The 21,004-nt window shown below is 46.1% G+C and overlaps 1 protein-coding gene across 1 annotated transcript in view; it reads left to right on the forward strand.

Annotated features, from left to right (window-relative positions):
- The first annotated feature begins 3,895 nt into the window (after positions 1 to 3,895).
- LOC309375524 (maestro heat-like repeat family member 5) overlaps positions 3,896 to 21,004 on the forward strand; it is a 48,433-nt gene continuing 31,324 nt past the window's right edge. The window contains exons 1-3 of the mRNA XM_081921315.1: positions 3,896 to 4,542; positions 13,916 to 14,055; positions 16,728 to 16,757. Coding sequence (XP_081777441.1) covers positions 4,302 to 4,542; positions 13,916 to 14,055; positions 16,728 to 16,757 — 411 coding nt within the window. The 5' untranslated portion in view covers positions 3,896 to 4,301. The remainder of the gene's footprint in view (positions 4,543 to 13,915; positions 14,056 to 16,727; positions 16,758 to 21,004) is intronic.

Below are 21,004 nucleotides of genomic sequence, written 5' to 3' on the forward strand. Positions count from 1 at the left end.
CCCAGCGCCGGGCACTTTGGCAAAGAGAAGACTGTAGAATTAGTAGCCAGAGACTTTTGGTGGCCCAAGATGCGGGGGGAAGTCACGGATTACGTCACGAGGTGCGACACATGCCAAAGGGCCAAACCAGTACACAGACCGCCGGCGGGACTGCTGGAACCGCTGCAGACCCCGCTCGAACCGTGGGAGAGGGTGGCCCTGGACTTTGTCACGGATCTACCCAGCTCGCGGGGCAAAACAGCAGTTCTCGTGGTGGTGGACATGTTCACCAAAATGGCCCACCTCATTCCGTGCGCGAAGGTGGCCACAGCGGAACAGACCGCCAAGCTGTTCATAGACCACGTGTTCAAGGTTCACGGTCTACCACGGTCTATCCTGTCCGACCGGGGGCGCCAGTTCATCTCGAACTTCTGGCAGAAGCTGATGGGCATCCTGAACGTCAAGATCAACCTAGCGTCGGCGAGACACCCGCAGACCAACGGACAAGTGGAGAGGGTCAACGCCATCATGCAGCAGTACCTGAGATGCTACGCGAATCAGCAGCCTGTGACATGGGTGGACTACCTGCCGCTCGCCGAGTTTGCCTACAACAACACGAAGCACGTGTCCGCGGGGATGACACCGTTCTTCGCCAACAATGGGAGGCATCCCAGAACCTTCCCGGGATTAGAGAGAGTGGGGGAGGGGGAGCCACAGGCAGCGGAAGCCTTCGCGTCGGAGTTGCAGGAGGTCCACAAACAGCTCCGAAGGCAGTTAGAACTAGCGAAACACGCATACAAGCTGCAGGCTGACAGACACAGAAGGGTGGGGGAAGACATACAGGTGGGAGACTGGGTCTGGTTAGCAGCCCGGGCAGTGCCGGCAAGATCGTTAGCGAAGAAGAAGCTCAGACATAAGCAGCTAGGGCCTTACCAAGTCGAGGCACGGATCAATCCAGTGGCCTTCCGGTTGACACTTCCGGAGGAATCCAGAATGCACCCGGTCTTTCATAGATCAGTGCTCACGCCCTACAAGGCACCTCACAGGTTTCAGGCGCCAGGGACGACACCAGACCCGCTCAGGGAAACGCCCACAGAGGGGGGGTCACCAAGGGGGGAGCCTATCAACGAGGTCACAGAGATTTTAGACTCGAGATGGGGGGAAGAGGGGGTTGAGTATCTCTTCGCCAGGGAAGGTACCCCGGCCAGCGTCAACAGCTGGGTGCCGTACTATGCGGTGGAGGAGCACTACCTCAAGGACGAGTTCCACGCACTCTTCCCACACAGACCTATGCCGGCAGATTATTTCGACGAATATCTTTTCACACCCACACTTTCAGCCAGCACGTTCCAGGGGTTCTCCTTGGACGAGGAACCGGCACTCGACACACGTTCCCCGGAGGGATCACCCTCAGGGTCTGCCACAGACCGCTCTTATTGGTGGGACAATCAACCGGAGGAGCAGTGGCGCAGGAAGTGGCTGGATGGTCCTTGGCAGGCAACATCCCCCGAGGCGACCGGGGGAGAGACGGACATGGACGTGTTGGGGGAGGACCTTGGGTTCGAGCACGGAGGCAAAGAGATGGAAGCAGAGGAGATCGCCGTTGGCGAGACCATGGAGGACTATCCGGACTTATCCGGCTGGATGCACGCCACGGGGGACGAACTGTATCCGGCACTCACCCTCATAACGATGGAGCACCCAGAACCCACACCTGAAGGAGGGGAGGGGGGAAGGGGGGCTTCGGGGGGGATGGATGTCAGGGGCTCAGGAGCAGAGGCACAGGAGAGGGAGGAAATGGAGAGCGAGGGGGAGGAATCCGAGGGGAGCGTAGGCAATGACAGTGGTCCGAGGGATTCCCTGAGTCTCTCCAGCGAATCGGAAGATTCACAGAAGGGGGCGCCCATGGCCAGGGCAAGGGGGGTGCCTAGGGGGACACCCCAGGAAGAAGGGGCCAGAGGGGACTCAGAGAGCAGCAGTTGGAAATCAGGACCAGCTTCCCCACCAGAGCGCAGTGGGGGGGAGGAGTCCCAGGTATCGGGATCAGGCTGCTCACCACCAGCGAGAGGAGATGAGTCAGGATTGACCACGCCTCCATCGGAGAGTGCGGAAACGGTCGAGAGGAAGGTTGGAGGCTGGGCGCGCGCGCCAAGTTCAAATGTACAGGTGAGCGGCACAGCAGGTAGCCCGGATAGGGAACCAGGTCCTAAAGCCCGCCGGAAGGAGGGACAAGAGTCAGGGGGGTCAGCGTCAGAGGAGTCCAGGAAGGAGGAGACCCCGGGGGGCAGAAGGACCCAGAGGAGGAAAGAACAATGGAAGAGGTGGAGTAAGGCTAGAGTCTTAAACTGGTGTACAGGGGGCGGAGACTCAGACGGAGCTTCGCCGGTCTAGGTTCTAGACGTAGAGCTGCACGCTGCGGCTTGTAAATGGAAACTGAACTTCAATAAAGACTTTTGTACATTACCACCGGCTGGTGTTGGTCCTCTGTGAGCTGGGACCTAGAGGCAGCTCTGACACTCGTCTACAACAGCTTTTCTCTGCTCTTCTCTGCTTTCTCACAAGATGCTGCTGCATAAGCAAAAGGTTATTTTTTAATCAGTACAAGAAGGCTTCAAAAAGCTAATGAATAGGCTCTGTCAATGCCAGGAATAAGCAGGTCTGGGAACTGAGTCTTATCTCATCCAGTTGCAACACATCTTGGACTTGCTGAACGCAAGGCTTCTCAACCTCCTTGGCTTCTCATCCCCCTTTCCTGGGAAGGGCGCCAAGAGTCCCAAGAGTCCCAGGACAGGAGCTTTCTGTTTATGCTCAGGGAAACTCATGAGGCAGGACTCCTGAGGAGGGGGACAAGGGGGAGGGAACTGGAGGGGAATATATGCTCTGTGCAAATGGCTGTGAACTTGTGCTTGTTTGTGAAGTTATCACACTAGCTCCTTCTACCAAGCCTGGATGATAGAAATAAAGCTCTTTCTCTGAAATTATCCCTTGAGTGCCTGTTTGACTCCCCTTTCCCTCTCCCGGGTGCAATGCTCTTCCCACCTGAGGGCAAAGCCTGAAAAGGCTACAGGAGTTGTGGCGTCCTCAGGCACAGAGGTTTTCCAGGTAGCTCGTACCAGGGTCCACTTCTGCAGGCAGCGCGCCTCCACCCGCACACAAGACAAGCCACCTGCAGGAGTCGACTCCTGCAAAGTGGCCCACCAAGGGGAGATCCTTCCAGCAAGGTTTCAGGGCAGACCTTCAGCCAGACCTAGTCTGTCCTGGGATCCACCCATAATGAGAAAACGAAAGCAAAACTATTCACACAAAAGGCAGGCTTTGCATCCAGGCTTTTACTGACCGTACATTAAAAGACCTTTTCACAAGAGATATTGAAGATAATAAAACACAGCACCCAGAATTAGGAAGAGATAACCAGGCTGGAATAGTAGATCATGTCAGATCATTTTCCTCCACAAATTTTACAATATTCTTCCGCGGTATCCACTTCCTCCCCCCTTGGATCAACATGAGCTTGCTATTTCCAGGTCTGTCAAATATTTGGTCATCCTTCTCACTCTGAGTAAAAAGACTTCCTCATTTCAATGTTTACAAATAAAAATACAATACCAAATACTTCCAGGATAATATTTCCCAATTGCTAAATTTCCAGCAATCAAAACTGGAATATCATATTCCAGTCTTAATAGATTACCTAAAAATGACAATTTCTTATCCAGATATTCTATTTTTTTTATAAAAAAAATAATTTTTTATTGATTTTTCCATGGATTCTACTTCTAACACTATATCTTTAACAATTTTTCATATTTTGACCCTCCTCCCCTGGACTTCCCTCATACTCACATTTTGTTTTATTTCCCTATTGTTCACCTTGCGTATTTGATGTTTCTCCAAAATTTCCTCAATGCACATAGTCTTATTTTTTGTTGTAGACAGTTGTGATTGTTCACTCAAACCCTGCCAATGAGTCCATTTCTTTATGTTGCCTCTTCATATATGTTGTAAATGGTTCCCATTCTCTTTTAAAGTCTTTGTTGTCCTTTTCATGTAATTTTTCTGTTAGTTTTGCCGGTTCTGCATATTCCATGTTTCCCTTGCCATTGTTCTTTCGTTGGTATTTCTTCTGTCTTCCAAGTTTGCGCTAATAAAATTCTTGCCGCTGTTGTTGCATAAATAATTTCCAATTTTCTTTTTTTACATCTTGGTCTAAAATTCCTAGAAGGAATGCTTCTGGTTTCTTAACAAAAGTCTTTTTAAACAGTTTTTTTCAATTCATTATATATCATTCCCCAATAATTCCTAATCTTTTTGCATCTTGCAGGATGGCTTTTTTTCTAAAAAGAAAAAAGAAAAACAAGATCTATCCCTCATACGAGGACGAGGCCCCTGCCCTACTGCCGGCATTGGTGAAGCCGTCCACATCAGCGGCAGGGGCCAGACCGGCAGAGGCAAGACCCCTAGTCTTGCCAGGGCTGGTGAAGCCCCAGACCAGCAAGCAAGACCCAAGCCAGCAGCGGCCCTCAAAAAAGAAGAGCCTCGAGGACTCTGGGCCAGCGCTCCCAGGTGAGTAGGCAGAACCAGATCCCTCTTGGGTTCCCCTTGGCCTTAGACTTGGTGTTTACCTCTACAGATGTTGGTGATCTGACACTAACTAAAAGCGAAACAAAAGAAGTGCCATGGTCAGACCACTTCCTGGTGCAACTGGACTTCTCTGTGACCCTTCCCCTCTGCAGGGAGGTGGGACCGATTCGGATGGTCCGCCCCCGCTACTTAATGGATCCAACTGGTTTCCAGAGAGTGGTAGGGGATGTTTTATCCCAAGTTGATGGCCTCTTGGCTGATTCCGTTTGAATGCGGAGTTAACCAGGGCTATTGACTGTCTGGCTCCGAAGCGCCCTCTCCGATTGCATGGAGCCCGGACAGCTCCGTGGTTTTCCCCAGAGCTGAGGGCGATGAAACAATAGTTGAGACGGCTAGAGCGCTGGTGGCGGAAAACTCACTCTGAATCAGACCGGACACGGGCTAGAGCTCAATGTCGAGCCTACCAAGAGGCAATGGCGACGGCAAAGAGGGCCTTCTTCACCGCCTCCATTGCATCTGCAGAAAACAGCAGCAGGAGACTTTTTCAGGTGGTTTGCAATCTATCGGAACCACCTGCACCACCGGGGCCTGGTAGGGACCCCAAGATCTCCTGCAATGCTTTTGCAAAGTTTTTTGCAGATAAAGTCACTCAGATTCAGAAGGAGGTAGACTCCAAGGTGGGAGCAGGGCCAGGGCGGGAGAGTGCTAGAGTTCTGTCTAGTCCTGTTACATGGGATCAATTCCAATCTGTTACCTCCGAGGATGTAGACAGGCTGCTTGGACAAGTGAAACCGACCACCTGTCTCCTTGATCCTTGCCCATCTTGGCTGATAAAAGCAAGCCAGGAAAGGCTGGGTGATGGGCTCTGCGGGGTGGTGAATGCTTCTCTCTGTGAGGGAGCCTTCCCAGACCCACTGAAAGAGGCGGTCATTAAATCGCTTCTTAAAAAAACATCTTTAGACCCAGCCAATTTGGCCAACTATCGCCCAGTCTCAAATTTACCATTCTTGGGCAAGGTGATTGAGCGGGTGGTTGCCGAACAACTCCAAGCACTCCTGGAGGATGCAGACCATTTGGATCCCTTCCAATCGGGATTCAGGCCTCACCATGGTCGATGATCTCTGGCGGGCTAGGGACAAAGGTGAGAGCTGTTTCCTAGTTCTGCTGGATCTCTCAGCGGCCTTTGACACCATCGACCATAACATCCTTCGGTTGTTTTTTTTAAATGAATATTTATTAGCATTTTCAAAAAAGAACAACACATATAACAACAAAGATAAAAATAAACAAAAAGAAAAAATACAAAAATACAAAACTTCAAAATAAAAACAATTAAAAACACCTGAAAGTTCAAATACTTATTTTCTTTTAACTTGTTTCTCAGACCTCCTCACACCTCCCCTTCTTGTATTCCAATTTAAATTATTGGCTCAGCAAATCCTTAATTTACTTCTCCATTTTAACTTAATTTAATTTATTCTTACATATTGTTATTTTATTTTTCTTCTTTCTTCCATTTCCTCAATTTATATTTACCAACCTTATTTTCATTTAATTTAGCCATTTTTAAAAAAATCAATTTTAACTTAACCAAATTTACACATCAATATTTATACCTCATTATTTTTTCTTAAACATTTTAAACGTTTTTCCTAAAGTCGACCAAAATTTCCCTTCCACGTCTTTCCCAATTTCCATACCAATAACAAAGCAAAGTAAAAATAAAACAAACTATATTTATATACCCTTTGGATTCCAAGACTCCACCCACCCTTTTCCCGGTTTCAGTCCTCAACAAAAATCCATCAGTCTCAATATACTGTTTAGCCTGGAGATCTCACGTCCGAGGCTCTCAATTCTCTCTCAGTTCCTCTCTGCCGATCTTTTTGGTAGTCTTTTATGTTAAACTCCAAATCTTGAAGAAGCTCCAGCCCAACAGGATCCAAATCTCGAAGAAACTCCGGCCCAACAGGATCCATATTTCTACCAGCCAGACCTCTATTTTTAGTGATAAAGCTTATGGGGTACTTCAAATCTCGTTTTATACTCCTTTCAGGTCCAAATGTCCCCCAGGCTCCAACTTCCACCTCCAATTCAGGCCAGGCTCTCCACATCAGATTTTTATTTTCCTTTTTTTGTCATCATGTCAGGCTTCAAAATGTTACTCTCCTTTAACTTCTGCACAGTTTCAGCTCCTCCTTCCTTTTCTTCAGGGACATCATCTGTCACCTGCTCCATATTGTCAAAGCTCTCCGTTTTCTCTATTTGTTCAATTGGATAGGCTCCTTGTTTCAAGTCCTTATCAGGTTCCACAATGTTCTTTACTGCTGAATCCAGAGCTGTAACATTCATAGCCAAAACATCAGATTGGCCTCGTAACTTTCCCAAGAGAACAAATGCTCTGTCCAATTCAGCCTGGATTTTCCTTCCTCCAGCCATTCCTGTAAAGTCACTAAACCCCTCTAGGGGGATTTTAGTTCCTTAGTATTCCTTTCAGCTCAAGTCCAAAAGTCAGGTTATTTTGTATCAGCCCTTCCTTATTTTCAACAAATTATTACAAATTAAACAACAGAAGCAACAGAGACTAGGTTCTCCTTTTCCGTCTCGACAGCCAACTTGACAGCTGTCAAACTTTCCAGTCTTTCATCAACAGGCTCTCTCGTGGGACATTCCCGGGTCCGGGGGGGGGGGTGAAACTTCAGCTCCCAAAATTAATCTTTTAATCCTCCAGCAAAAATTCTTATAATGTCAAAACTGTGAAATTAAAGTCTTTTACTAAAAAAAGAAAAGATTCTCTCGACCTTAGCTAGCAGGTCCTTTGCTTTAAATTGTTTACAAAGAGGGGGGGTGGACTTCCTTTTTAACCCTTCCCCGCTCGTTCCTGATCCGCAAAATTTTTCTTTAAGATTCCAATTTCCGTATTACTCACGGGTTGATGTTTTAAAGTCCAAATGTTCCAAGGAAAAAGTCAGCGCTCTCCGATAATGGCTCCGCAGATGAAGGAGTACTCTCAGCACCGCGCCACACCCCGTCCCCGTTCCGAAGCCTTTAAAAAGGCTCCTTCACGGATTGGGGGGGCACAAATGGTGCCCGCTGAGTCACTACACTCACAGGCTTCTACGCCTGTGATTTTAAGGGTCCCCGCGTCGCCGCAGCGGTAAGACTCGACCTCTGCAGAGCCGATTCCCTCCGGAGCTCAGGGGGAATCCACCATCAAACGATGGCGCCAACCCGGAAGTCCGACCATAACATCCTTCTGGACCGTCTAGAGGGGCTGGGAGCTGGGGGCACTGTTATACGGTGGTTCCGCTCCTTTCTCCTGGGCCGTGTTGGGGAATGAGTGTTCAGACCCCTGGGCTCTCACTTTTGGGGTGCCTCAGGGTTCCGTCCTCTCCCCCATGCTTTTTAATATCTATATGAAGCTGCTGGGAGATATCATCAGGGGGGTTGGGCTGGGTGTTCATCAGTATGCAGATGACACCCAGCTCTACCTCTCCTTTAAATCAGAACCGGTGAAGGTCCGGTGTGAGTGCCTGGAGGCGGTTGGATGATGGATGGTGGCTAACAGTTTGAGGTTGAATCCTGACAAGACTGAAGTCCTGTTTTTGGGGGACAGGGGGCGGGTGGGTGTGGGGGATTCCCTGGTCCTAAATGGGGTAACTGTGCCCCTGAAAGACCAGGTGCGCAGACTGGGAGTCACTTTGGACTCACAGCTGTCCATGGAGGCGCAGGTTACTTCTGTATCCAGGGCAGCTGTCTACCAACTCCACCTGGTACGCAGGCTGAGACCCTCCCTGCCCATGGACTGTCTCACCAGAGTGGTGCATGCTCTAGTTATCTCCCACTTGGACTACTGCAACGCGCTCTACGTGGGGCTACGTTTGACGGTGACCCAGAAACTGCAATTAATCCAGAATGCGGCAGCTAGACTGGTGACTGGGAGCGGCCGCCGGGACCACATAACACTGGTTCTGAGAGATCTGCATTGGCTCCCAGTACGTTTTCGGGCACAATTCAAAGTGTTAAAGCCCTAAACGGCCTCGGTCCAGTATACCTGAAGGAGCCTCTCCACCCCATCGTTCAGCCAGGACACTGAGATCCAGCGCCGAGGGCCTTCTGGTGGTTCCCTCATTGCGAGAAGTAAGGTTACAGGGAACCAGTCAGAGGGCCTTCTCGGTAGTGGCGCCCACCCTGTGGAATACCCTCCCTTCAGATGTGAAGGAAATAAGTAGCTACCCTATCTTTAAAAGATATCTGAAGGCAGCCCTGTTTAGGGAGGTTTTTAACATTTAACGCTGTATTGTTTTTAATACTTGATTGGGAGCCGCCCAGAGTGGCTGGGGAAACTCAGCCAGATGGGCGGAGTATAAATAATAAATTATTATTATTATGATACAAGGTCGGGGTCTCTCTTGGTTTCCTTGATGGCTGGGTGGAAGTCGCCCCCACCTCACCCCCCTTGTTAAGAGGCATGTAACATGGAGCAGGGACTTCCGGGTGGCTGCCCCTGTTCTGCATTGCTGGGGGTTGGACTAGGTGACCCCGCAGGTCCCTTCAGACGCTACAGTTCTATGATCCCTGTTCAGATATGGCATGCACCCGCTCATTGCAACAGGCGAGAAGCCCCCTGAGAAAGAACTTGCCGTCTTTTCTCGTGTATAAGACGAGGTTTTTTACCCCCCAAATCAAGTGTCAAATTGGGGCTCCTCTTCTACAGGGGGAGTGCTGAGGGGGGACGGGCGCTTGGTTGTAGCCACCAGGAAGAGATTCCCAGCCATGATTTCTTTGCTGTGGAAAGGGCTGTTGTCGACTGGCAGACGATAGGTGACTTGGTGGTTGATGCCTGCAATTGTGCAATTTGATTAATGGCTCCCTCCCCCCAAATAAAGCTCAACCACTCTGGGCAACCCCTCCCCAAAAAAGCTTAACAACTCTTGGCAATCTGCCCCCATTTTCTAAATTTTGAGTGCCCAAAAATAGGGGGCGTCTTATATATGGGGGTGTGTTATACATGGAAAAATACGGTACCTATCATAGAATCATAGAATCATAGAGTTGGAAGAGACCACAAGGGCCATCGAGTCCAACCCCCTGCCAAGCAGGAAACACCATCAGAGCACTCCTGACATATGGTTGTCAAGCCTCTGCTTAAAGACCTCCAAAGAAGGAGACTCCACCACACTCCTTGGCAGCAAATTCCACTGTCCAACAGCTCTTACTGTCAGGAAGTTCTTCCTAATGTTTAGGTGGAATCTTCTTTCTTGTAGTTTGGATCCATTGCTCCGTGTCCGCTTCTCTGGAGCAGCAGAAAACAACCTTTCTCCCTCCTTTATGTGACATCCTTTTATATATTTGAACATGGCTATCATATCACCCCTTAACCTCCTCTTCTCCAGGCTAAACATGCCCAGCTCCCTTAGCCGTTCCTTATAAGGCATCGTTTCCAGGCCTTTGACCATTTTGGTTGCCCTCCTCTGGACACGTTCCAGTTTGTCAGTGTCCTTCTTGAACTGTGGTGCCCAGAACTGGACACAGTACTCCAGGTGAGGTCTGACCAGAGCAGAATACAGTGGCACTATTACTTCCCTTGATCTAGATGCTATACTCCTATTGATGCAGCCCAGAATTGCATTGGCTTTTTTAGCTGCCGCGTCACACTGTTGGCTCATGTCAAGTTTGTGGTCAACCAAGACTCCTAGATCCTTTTCACTTGTACTACTCTCAAGCCAGGTGTCACCCATCTTGTATTTGTGCCTCTCATTATTTTTTTGCCCAAGTGCAATACTTTACATTTCTCCCTGTTAAAATTCATCTTGTTTGGTTTGGCCCAGTTCTCTAATCTGTCAAGGTCATTTTGAAGTGTGATCCTGTCCTCTGGGGTGTTAGCCACCCCTCCCGGTTTGGTGTCATCTGCAAATTTGATCAGGATGCCCTTGAGTCCATCATCCAAGTCGTTGATAAAGATGTTGAATAAGACCGGGCCCAAGACACAACCCTGTGGCACCCCACTAGTCACTCTTCTCCAGGATGAAGAGGAACCATTGATGAGCACCCTTTGGGTTCGGTCAGTCAGCCAGTTACAAATCCACTGAGTGGTAGCATAGTCAAGACCGCATTTTACCAGCTTCTTTACAAGAATATCATGGGGCACCTTGTCAAATGCCTTGCTGAAATCAGGGTAGGCTACATCCACTGCGTTCCCTTCATCTACCAGGCTTGTAATTCTGTCAAAAAACAAAATCAGGTTATTCTGACATGACTTATTTTTCAGAAATCCATGCTGACTATTGGTGATCACAGCATTCCTTTCTAGGTGCTCACAGACTGTTTGCTTAATGATCTGCTCCAGAATCTTCCCTGGTATTGATGTCAGACTCACTGGGCGGTAATTATTTGGGTCCTCTCTTTTCCCCTTTTTGAAAATAGGGACAACATTTGCCCTCCTCCAGTCCTCCAGGACTTCGCCTGTTCTCCAGGAATTCTCAAAGATGACTGCCAGTGGTTCTGAGATCACATCTGCCAGTTCTTTTAATACTCTTGGATGCAGTTCATCTGGCCCTGGAGACTTGAATACATCTAAACTAGCCAAGTATTCTTGTACTATCTCCTTAGTTATTCTGGGTTGTGTTTCCTCTGCTGAATCATTTGCTCCAAATTCTTCAGGTCGGGCATTGTTTTCTTTATCGAAGAAGACTGAGGCAAAGAAGGCATTGAGGAGTTCAGCCCTTTCTGTGTCCCCTGTTTGCATTTCACCATCTTCTCCTCTGAGTGACCCCACTGTTTCTTTGTTCTTCCTTTTGCTACGAACATACCCATAAAAGCCTTTTTTGTTGCTTTTAACCTCTCTAGCAAGCCTGAGTTCATTCTGTGCTTTAGCTTTTCTGACTTTGTGTCTACACGTGCTGACTATTTGTTTGAATTCCTCTTTGGTGGTTTCCCCCCTTTTCCATTTTTTGTACACATCCTTTTTTAATCTTAACTCAGTTAAAAGTTCTTTAGATAGCCACCCTGGCTTCTTTAGGCACCTTCCATGTTTCCGTCTCATTGGTATTGCCTGAAGTTGTGCTTTTACTATCTCCCTCTTAACAAACTCCCAGCCATCATGAACTCCCTTTCCTTTTAGTACTACTGTCCATGGGATCTCACCCAGCACTTCCCTAAGTTTTATGAAGTCGGCTTTCTTAAAGTCAAGAAATTGAGTCCTAGTATGCTTGGCTGCTCCTTTCCGCTGTATAGTAAACTTCAGAAGAGCATGATCACTTGCGCCTAATGATCCTTCCACTTCTACCCCACTAACCAGGTCATCAACATTGGTTAGGACCAGATCTAAAATGGCTGTTCCTCTTGTTGCTTCTCCCACTTTCTGGACAATAAAGTTGTCTGCAAGGCCAGTGACGAATCTGTTTGACCTTATGCTCTTGGCTGAGTTTGACATCCAACAAATATCCGGGTAATTGAAGTCCCCCATTACTACTATCTCCCTTCCTTTTGCATGCTTGGCCATCTGTTCCAGGAAGGCATCATCTATGTCCTCCCTTTGGCTTGGGGATCTATAGTAAACTCCCACAATGAGGTCACTGTTATTCTTCTCTCCCTTTATTTTGACCCAAATGCTTTCACTTTGGCTTTGATGTTCTAAATCTTGGATCTCTTCACAGGTATACACATCCCTGACATATAACGCCACTCCTCCTCCTTTCCTGTCTGGTCTGTTTCTCTGAAATAGATTGTATCCCTCCATTATTACATTCCAATCGTGGGACTTATCCCACCAGGTTTCAGTGATGCATATTATGTCATATTTAGTTTGCTGTACCAAGAGCTCAAGCTCATCTTGTTTATTTCCCATGCTTTGCGCATTAGTGTACAGACATTGAAGTCCATTAATCATTCCCCCGTGTCTCTTATTTAAGGATTTTTTCCTCCCACCACTAGGTCTGTGTGCTGTTTGCTCCATTTGATCTATGACATTGGGATGATCATCTTCATCAATTGATAGACTCCTAACTTCAGGAGCACTGTCTCCCTCCCCCACATTAGTCAGTTTAAAGCCTTCCTGATGAGGTTTCTGAGATTTTTGGCAAAAACATTCCTCCCAACCGTTGTGAGGTGGAGCCCATCGCTTGCCAGAAGTCCATCTTTAAGAAACTGCAGTCCGTGATCTAAGAATCCAAACCGTTCCTGTTTACACCTTTTTCGAAGCCAGTTGTTCACTTCCACTATTTTTCCCTCTCTCCCTGGGCCACGTCGTTCAACTGGGAGGACAGATGAGATGACAATTTGTGCATTTAATTGCTTTAATTTCCTGCCCAGAGCCTCGTAGTCTCTTTTGATCTTCTGGAGGCTATTGCTTGCAGTGTCATTGGTTCCTACATGAACCAAGAGGAAGGGGTATTTGTCAGTGGGTTTTATGATTCCTTGCAGTCGTTCAGTTACATCTTGGATCTTAGCCCCGGGGAGACAGCACACTTCCCGAGACATCTTGTCAGGCCCACAGATCACTGCTTCTGTTCCCCTTAGTAGGCAATCCCCTATCACCACTACACGCCTCCTCTTAGGTCTGGTCGGGGTTCTTCTGTGAGCTGTCCGTTCCAAGGTCGCCTGCACATTCCCTGAGGACTGACTTTGCTGCTCGTCTTCATATACCTGATCGACTGTAATGAGGGAGAAATCCTCAAATTGAGTCTGTTCTTCGTCTTCCATGCTAGGGGAGAGGGCCTCAAAGCGATTGTGTATTTCTAAACAATCAGAGCGAACGTTTCTCCATATATCTGGCTCCTGTGTTGGTGAACTAGCCTCCTTCTCAGGGGAGTCCCCTGTCTCCTCCTTGGTGGAGACGGTGTGCTCTGTTGCTTTCAAGAAGAGCTCCAGCTCTCTAATTCTTTGGAGTGTAGCTACACGTTCCTCCAGTTGCTGGACTTTGTCTTTTAAGAGGGTAATCAACATGCAATTGCTGCAGGTAAAGCTGCCTGCAACCTTTGGCAAGATGGCAAACATTGCGCAGGAACCGCAGGTGACTGCAGCTGTTCCCTCACCCTCCATCTTGAGAACGTGTCGTTGGGGGTGACTACAGCGGTCCTCCATCATAAAAAGCATGAAGACAGGACAAATAACTCCCCCCCCAAAAAAAACCTAGGTCTCCCCCAACAAATGTTTGAGACTAGCTCCCCTAAATCTAAAAGATGCCCTACAAGCTCTGATACGCTCCTCCCACAGCTAATCACCTACCTCAACAGAAACCCTGCCCCCTCTGACCTTTGCACAGGGAGAGCAGCTTATCAGCCACAAAGAAACACATCCGCCTCATTTACTCACCTCTCTCTCTCTCTCTCTCTCTCTCTCTCTCTTTCTGAAGAACTCTCTGATGAAAACTTCGAGTACTTGTGGATGGGTAAGAAGATCCTGGGAGGAAGAACCGTCAGAGAAGCCTTGGAGATGATGGATGAAAGGGAGATTTTGGACACCATCCTCCAACACCTCCAGCCACCTCCCCAGGTGTGTGTGATGCAGGGTGGATTTGATTGAAATCAAATCAATTAAAAACATATTTTTACATTCTTGCTTGTATAATCTTAATATTTACAACCAGATGAAGGTTTCATTTTGGGAATAATAAATTTCCAGAGTAGTTTTTACTACTGATTTTGTTATACTGTTAGGAATGCATAGATAGATAATTATGAAATTATTGTGGGGTATAATAAGTTAACTGTGTACAGACGCTTCAGGTTACATACGCTTCAGGTTACAGACTCCGCTAACCCAGAAATAGTACCTCGGGTTAAGAACTGCCATCGGCTCAGGGGCGAGAGGGGAAAAGCCGGGTGGATTACAGAGAGCCCCCAAAGATCGTGGGAAGCAGCACTTCCTCAGCGGAGGAAGGAGAGGAGATGCAGGGGTCGGAGGAGGCAAGGCGGTGCCAGGACACCTTGCCTGAGCAAAGCGGGGAGGAGGGGGGTCCCCCATTACCCAAGCCTTCCTTGCGCAGTAGGTTTCCACGCAGAGAGGGGAGGCGCAGACTGGGCGCCAATAAATTACTCTGCTGGTTAAGGGCATTGTAAATGAAATGAAGGGGTTCCAGTGATTAAGATAAATAAGAGTATAAAGGGAAGGATAAAAAATGAATTTGAATAATATGATAATTGCTGAACCAATTTTAAAATGGAATACATGAAAGGAAAGCGGGTGGAAGCAAGGAAAATAAGATTTGGAAGGTTATTAATTTGAAACAGTTGTTGTTTTTTAAATCTTGAATATGTTTTTTTTGTTTTTGTTTTTTGTCTTTTTGTTGGTATTTTTTGTTGTTGTATGTGTTTGTTGGTTTTTTGTGATTTTATTGTTGTTAATTTTGTGAAATTTAATAAAATATCATTTAAATAAATAAATTACTCTGCTGGGGAAGGTTGAAGGGCTGCCCACTCTCAGATTCTGCCCATGAATGAGCAAGACACGGAATAGAGGCGCTCTGCATTCTAAAGGTTTTGATCACTAAGAAGAAAGCTGGAAAACAGACTCTTGAGCCATATTTCCTGATTGCTCTCAAGCAACCAACCGATACCTCTAACAGTGGTGCTTCAGGTTAAGAACAGTTCCAGGTTAAGAACAGACCTCCGGAACAAATTAAGTCCTTAACCTGAGGTACCACTGTATATTTGGACAACTTTTCTGCTGTACCTTATTGGAAGGAGAAAAATAATCATTTCCTTAATAAGAATTTAAACAATTTATTTAACTAAAACAATAACATTATAGCATATATATATCCATGTTTGTTAACTGATGTGGTTAAACATTTTTTTAAAAAAAATTCTTAGAATGAATTTTAGCATATATGAAAAAATTAAAATAAATCCTTACTTCCCAGTGAATAGCCGTTGGACTATAATGCAATTTAAAAAGAAAAATATATTTCGAAATATTTTTCCTCCAAAAGCATTTTATTTTAGAAATCCAATTTATTTTTTTAAAAAATGTGATTTAAATCAAAGAAATCCATTTAAAAAATAAAAATAAAAAAATTGGGTCATTGATTTTTATCCGCCCTGGTCTGATGTTGTGCAGCGTGAACCAGGATTTCCCAACCTGGTGCCCTCTAAATGTTCTGGGCCATATGCTGCCTGGGGCTGGTGGGAGCATGTAGAAGGGTTCAAGTTGAGGGGAACTGCCATGAACTATCACAGGCAAAGGCAAACTCAGCCCTCCAGCCCTTTTGGGACTACAGCTCCCATCATCCCTAGCTAACAGGACCAGCGGGTCAGGGGTGATGGGCATTGGAGTCCCCAAACAGCTGGAGGGCCGTGTTTGCCTAGGCCTGAACTATTGGGAGCCCAGCTTGGAGGAAGGTCCTATTTGCAGATGCAAGAGACGACTTTCCCCTGGTGAGAAGGAGTGGTGGCCGCCAGTCTGGGGGCTTGAAAAGAGGACCAGGCAAATTTGGGAAAGCAGAGAAGGCGACCAGTGCAGGATCTGTAGACCGGAAGAAGAACCAATCCATGAACTTGATTTGGTGGGGTGACTTGGAACCCAGGAAATGTTGCATTTTTTCCCTTTAACTTTTGCAACTGATCGTTCCCTATATCTGGGAACGTTTCAGAACCCGATATTGTGCAGTAAAAGTTTTTGTGACTGTATTGTGCCAAATATGGCCAATATTTCCTCTTCGCTCTCAAGAGCAGTTAATTTGCCAGGCCTGGGCATTTGGCAGAGCAGGCAAGCAAATACTTTATGCAACAGAAAATTTAATAAATAATCATACTGGGAGTGGTACTGTCTGTTTGTTATTATGGTATGTATTTTTGAGTTTTTATATTGTAAACCGCCCTGTGATCTTCGGATGAAGGGCAGTACAGAAATTTAATAAATAATAGTAATAGCCACAATGCCTAGATTCTGTTTGTTCATGGCAGGAAACAAAGAGTGTTTCATGTGTGTTCATGGCAGGAAACAATGAATGGTGTGTCTCCCAGTCCGGAGGATTTATTTAATCTTCTTTGGAGTGTTACTTTAAAAAAGAATAATAATTGATTGCAATAGATTTTACTCCAAATGATTTTTTCAAGAAGTCTATTTCTAGGCATGTGGGGTTTTTTTTAGAGAAGACAAGTGGCAGATAGATTGGCAACTGTTCTCTAGACAAAAAATGACACTTTTCTTCATTTTATTCCCAGCAGAAGACATCCAAGCCTGGACACAACAAGGTAAGTCCTTGTTGCGAATTCCTCACGGCGCTTTTAGCAGAATGCTCAGAGTCCCAGGTTCTTTAGTGCAGTATTCATTATTGTGAGCTCAATATATATACAAATATCTACAGAAGCAGTTCATCTAATCAGACAGAGTACCTGCACCTTGAGGCAAAAGAAGACTCCACACTCATCTACACCACTCCACCACTATTGGACAGGCTTCCCTTTTAAACCGGTGACAGCCAATCACATTACTGCTGCATCATTCTGACCCAGCACTTCCACAGATAGTGTTGGATCTGTAGCCTTATTGGAGTTCACTGATTGGGCCTGCGTTGCTCCGGGACAGGAGGAAGGAAGCCAAATGACACCGAGGTTGATTCAAAGAAAAGAAAGAGTTTATTCTCCTCTCCGGATAGCAGAAGGTACTTGCGTGATCAAGTCCACAGCAAGTCCAAAGAAATGACAAGTTTCATGCAGTATATATATCCTCCAGGCACCCTCTCCCTCCTTCCAACCACATCAGCCTATGTACGCAGGTTGACATCACATATGTTCTTGCTCTGGTATTCTTAACCATAAAAGGGTGTTCCTTTCTGTACTTCTGACCATAAAAGGATCTTCCTCTTCCTACTCTTATCTGGGAGGAATAGGTCATAATCTCCGGGAACACGCTCTGGTGCTGTTTCCAGATTGGGTCTGTGCGTCTTTTGTGGTCAGCACATAAGATAAGGCACACACGCATCATCCCTGCTCTACTGGAACTTGGCAAGGTCACTCATTGCCGCCACAGACTGATAAGGGAGAGAGCTTCGAGCACAGCCGGGTTTTTGTTTATACATTGACTCAGAGCTCAAGTTAATGGATTTTAGCTAAGGAAAAATAGGGATTTTGGTTCAGTTTTCAAACTGCCTTCACAGTCAGTTTTGGCAAAAAAAATTCCTTCCAGTAGCACCTTAAAGACCAAGTCAGTTCTTGGTATGAGCTTTCGTGTGCATGCACACTTCTTCAGATAACAGTGTATCTGAAGAAGTGTGCATGCACACGAAAGCTCATACCAAGAACTGACTTAGTTGGTCTTTAAGGTGCTACTGGAAGGAATTTTTTTTGTTTTGACTATGGCAGACCAACACGGCTACCTATCTGTAGTCAGTTTTGGGTTTGGGAAACCCATTCCTTCACATCAGCCTGTTGCAAACTGAAGCCTGCAGACTTACTTGCACAGCATCCTGTGAATCCCAACACTCCTCCTTAAGTCAAAGGCTTGAGACCTAATAATTCTCTTAGGTCTCGAAATTTAGGAGCATCCAAACATTTTGTATACAAATCTGCCACATTACATTTTGTGTTACAGTGCTGTACCTTGAACACATTTCTTTCCAAAGCATTTTTCACATTTCCGTATCTTATAGCAATATGTTTGCTCTTGCTCTTAAAGTTCTGTTGGTTAGCAAGCTGTTGTGCAGCCAGGTTGTCACTGAGCACAGAGATTGGCATTTCAGAACGTATTCCAAGCTCTTTTGTTAGGCAAGCAAACCACTCTACTTGTGACACACATTCGCTTATGGCTGAGTACTCTGCTTCACAAGTACTTGTGGCAACAAATGTTTGTTTCTGGGATTTCCACTGAACCAGGGCATTTCAAATATATGTGGCATAGCCAGTGGTAGACTTTCCATTTTCTCTGTCTCCCCAGCTGGCATCAGTATATGCATACACTTGCTGATCATATCCTGTATCCAGCACCAGTTTGTAATCTTTTGTGCCTTTCAGATACCTTAGGATTCTTTTAAGTGCTACCCAGTCTCTCTGAGCCAGGTCTGTACTTCTTTGGCTTAACATGTGCACTGCCAATGTTATGTCGGGTCTCGTCCAGCAACTTAAATATAACAGGAAACCTAACAAAGAATGAAACACAGTTGCATTCTCACATTTTTGTCCTTCTGGTTCATTTTTGTACTGTTTAGTTATGGGAGTGTCAACCTCATTTGCCCTCTCCATTCCATATGTCTTCAGTAACTTTTCGATTTTTTCCTTCTGACTCAGAGAGTAGACGCCCTCTTCATTTCTCTGAACCTCTACTCCTAAGTAATTCTGAATCTCTCCCAAATACTTCAGGTTGTATTTGTTACCTAGGCTGTTTATAAACCAAGACCCTTGTTTTAGTGCAGTTGTTATTAGACAGATATCATCAACATACAGAAGTAAATAACAAACGCTTCCTTGCACCATTGCTGAATATAAACAGGAATCAGCCAGGCTTTGTTTGAATCCCATTTTTTTCAAAGTTGTGTCTATGCATTCATGCCATAGACGTGCACTTTGGTGTAAACCATATAGTGCCCTTTGCAGCTTTAACACCATGCTGTCTTTTTCCAGCTCATAACCTGGTATTTGCTGTAAATACACCTCAGCGTCAATAGGAGCATTTAGATATGCTGAGGCAACATCAAAATGATTAACTTTTAACCCCCTCAGACTTGCCATTGCTAAAACTGATTTTACTGTTTCAGCCTTTGCTCTTGGGGCAAACACTTCATCATAATGTATCATTTTCCTTTGTGTAAAGCCCCTTGCAACCAGCCTGGCTTTCCTCTGACAACTACCATCAGCCAGCTTTTTCACTTTAAAAACCCACTTACAGCTTATGGGCTTTTTACCTTCAGGCAATTCTGTAGGTGTCAGCATTGCCCTTGAGCCAGTGTCACCAACTAGACTCATCCACTTCAGCCCCAGCTGAGCTAGGTGAGCTGGGTAGCACTTCCAGAGACCACCTTCTGCACAGGAACAGGTCAAAGTGCTGTGGACTCATAGCTTTGAGTTGTGAGCACCAGATTCACTTCCACAAGAAGACAGTTGTCGCACAGCAGAGTATAGCAGAGTACAGCAGAGCATAAACGACTCGGAGAACAGCTCTGTAGAATATCTTCTTTATTCTATCTACAACTATAATACACAACTATATACGGAGCTAAATGAGGTCTAAACGAAAATGAATGCTGAACTGCACTGAGTGTCTGCAGCTGCTCTTAGCAGCAACCTTATCTATACACACGATCTCTCTCTAACACTCAGTCTCTCTCTCCAACACTTTGATGTGAGGCTGGAGCGGAATAAATAGAGAGCAAAAACCGCCCCCTCCTCTCTGGAGAATCAGCAGAGAACATCAGCAGATTCTTGGATATGGGAGGGGTGAAATTTCCTCAGTAGGTAAAAACACATTGTTATTTAGCAGAGTTATACTCTGCCTGCATTGCCTTTAACCACACCTCTTTCTCTAGAGTAGGTAACTCTTGCACTTCTTCAAAGTTTGCTGGCTCAGTTACACAAACCTGGTTTATGGTGGCTGGGAACCCATAACGGGCTGGAGGTTGGCCTTTATTACTTCTTTCAGACCTCCTTGGTTCATTAATCTCACCCCCTGGGCTACCTTCAGGACTGCTTTTGGGGTGGATTGACTCTGGAGATTTACCTCCTCCTGTCCCTGTTGCACTTTCTCCCCCCCCCCCCATGCTAGCAGCTGGAGAAAAATGCTCAGTCTTTACCTCCTCCCTTTCAATTTCTCTGGGAGAGCTGCCAATTCTTAACTTTCTTTCAACGGCCTTATCAGGTACGCTTGGCAGTAAAACTTTTTCTGGCAGCAGGTTTGCATGTATCTTGGACCAATTTCTTTGCTCATTAAAGCTGGCTGACCAACTATAACTCAAAAGATTTTTATCATCTTCAAACCTGTAGGCTTTCGTACCGCTTTCATACCCAAGAAATAGCAACTGCTGTGCCCTTTTCCCACCTTTTCTTCAGTTTTTTTACAGGTATGTCAACCCATGCCTTTGTCCCAAAGATTCTCAAATGTTGCAAACTGGGACTTTTGTTATAGAGAATCTTATAGACCACAAACAATTTCCAATATAATTCACTGTCTTAATACTCTCAGCCCAGTATTTAATTGGAAGATTTGCATCTGCCAACAATGCTTTCAATTGTGTCTGCAAGACACCTCTCCTACGCTCTGCTACTCCATTCTCCTGAGGAGTCGCCACATTGGTAAGCCTATGTTTAATCCCTTGGGATCGCAACCAGTTTCTTAGGGAGCTTGCCATAAATTCTCCTCCCCTGTCTGTCTGAATAGAGCACACCTTTTGGCCAAGTTGTCTTTCTATCCTTCTTACCCAGAACTTCAAAGTTTGGGCAACATCAGATTTTTGCTTTAATGGATAGACCCAGCCAAATCTAGAATAGTCATCCACTAGGATCAAACAATA

This window comes from Podarcis melisellensis, assembly GCF_964234715.1.
Source record: "Podarcis melisellensis genome assembly, chromosome: 8".
NCBI lineage: Eukaryota > Metazoa > Chordata > Lepidosauria > Squamata > Lacertidae > Podarcis > Podarcis melisellensis.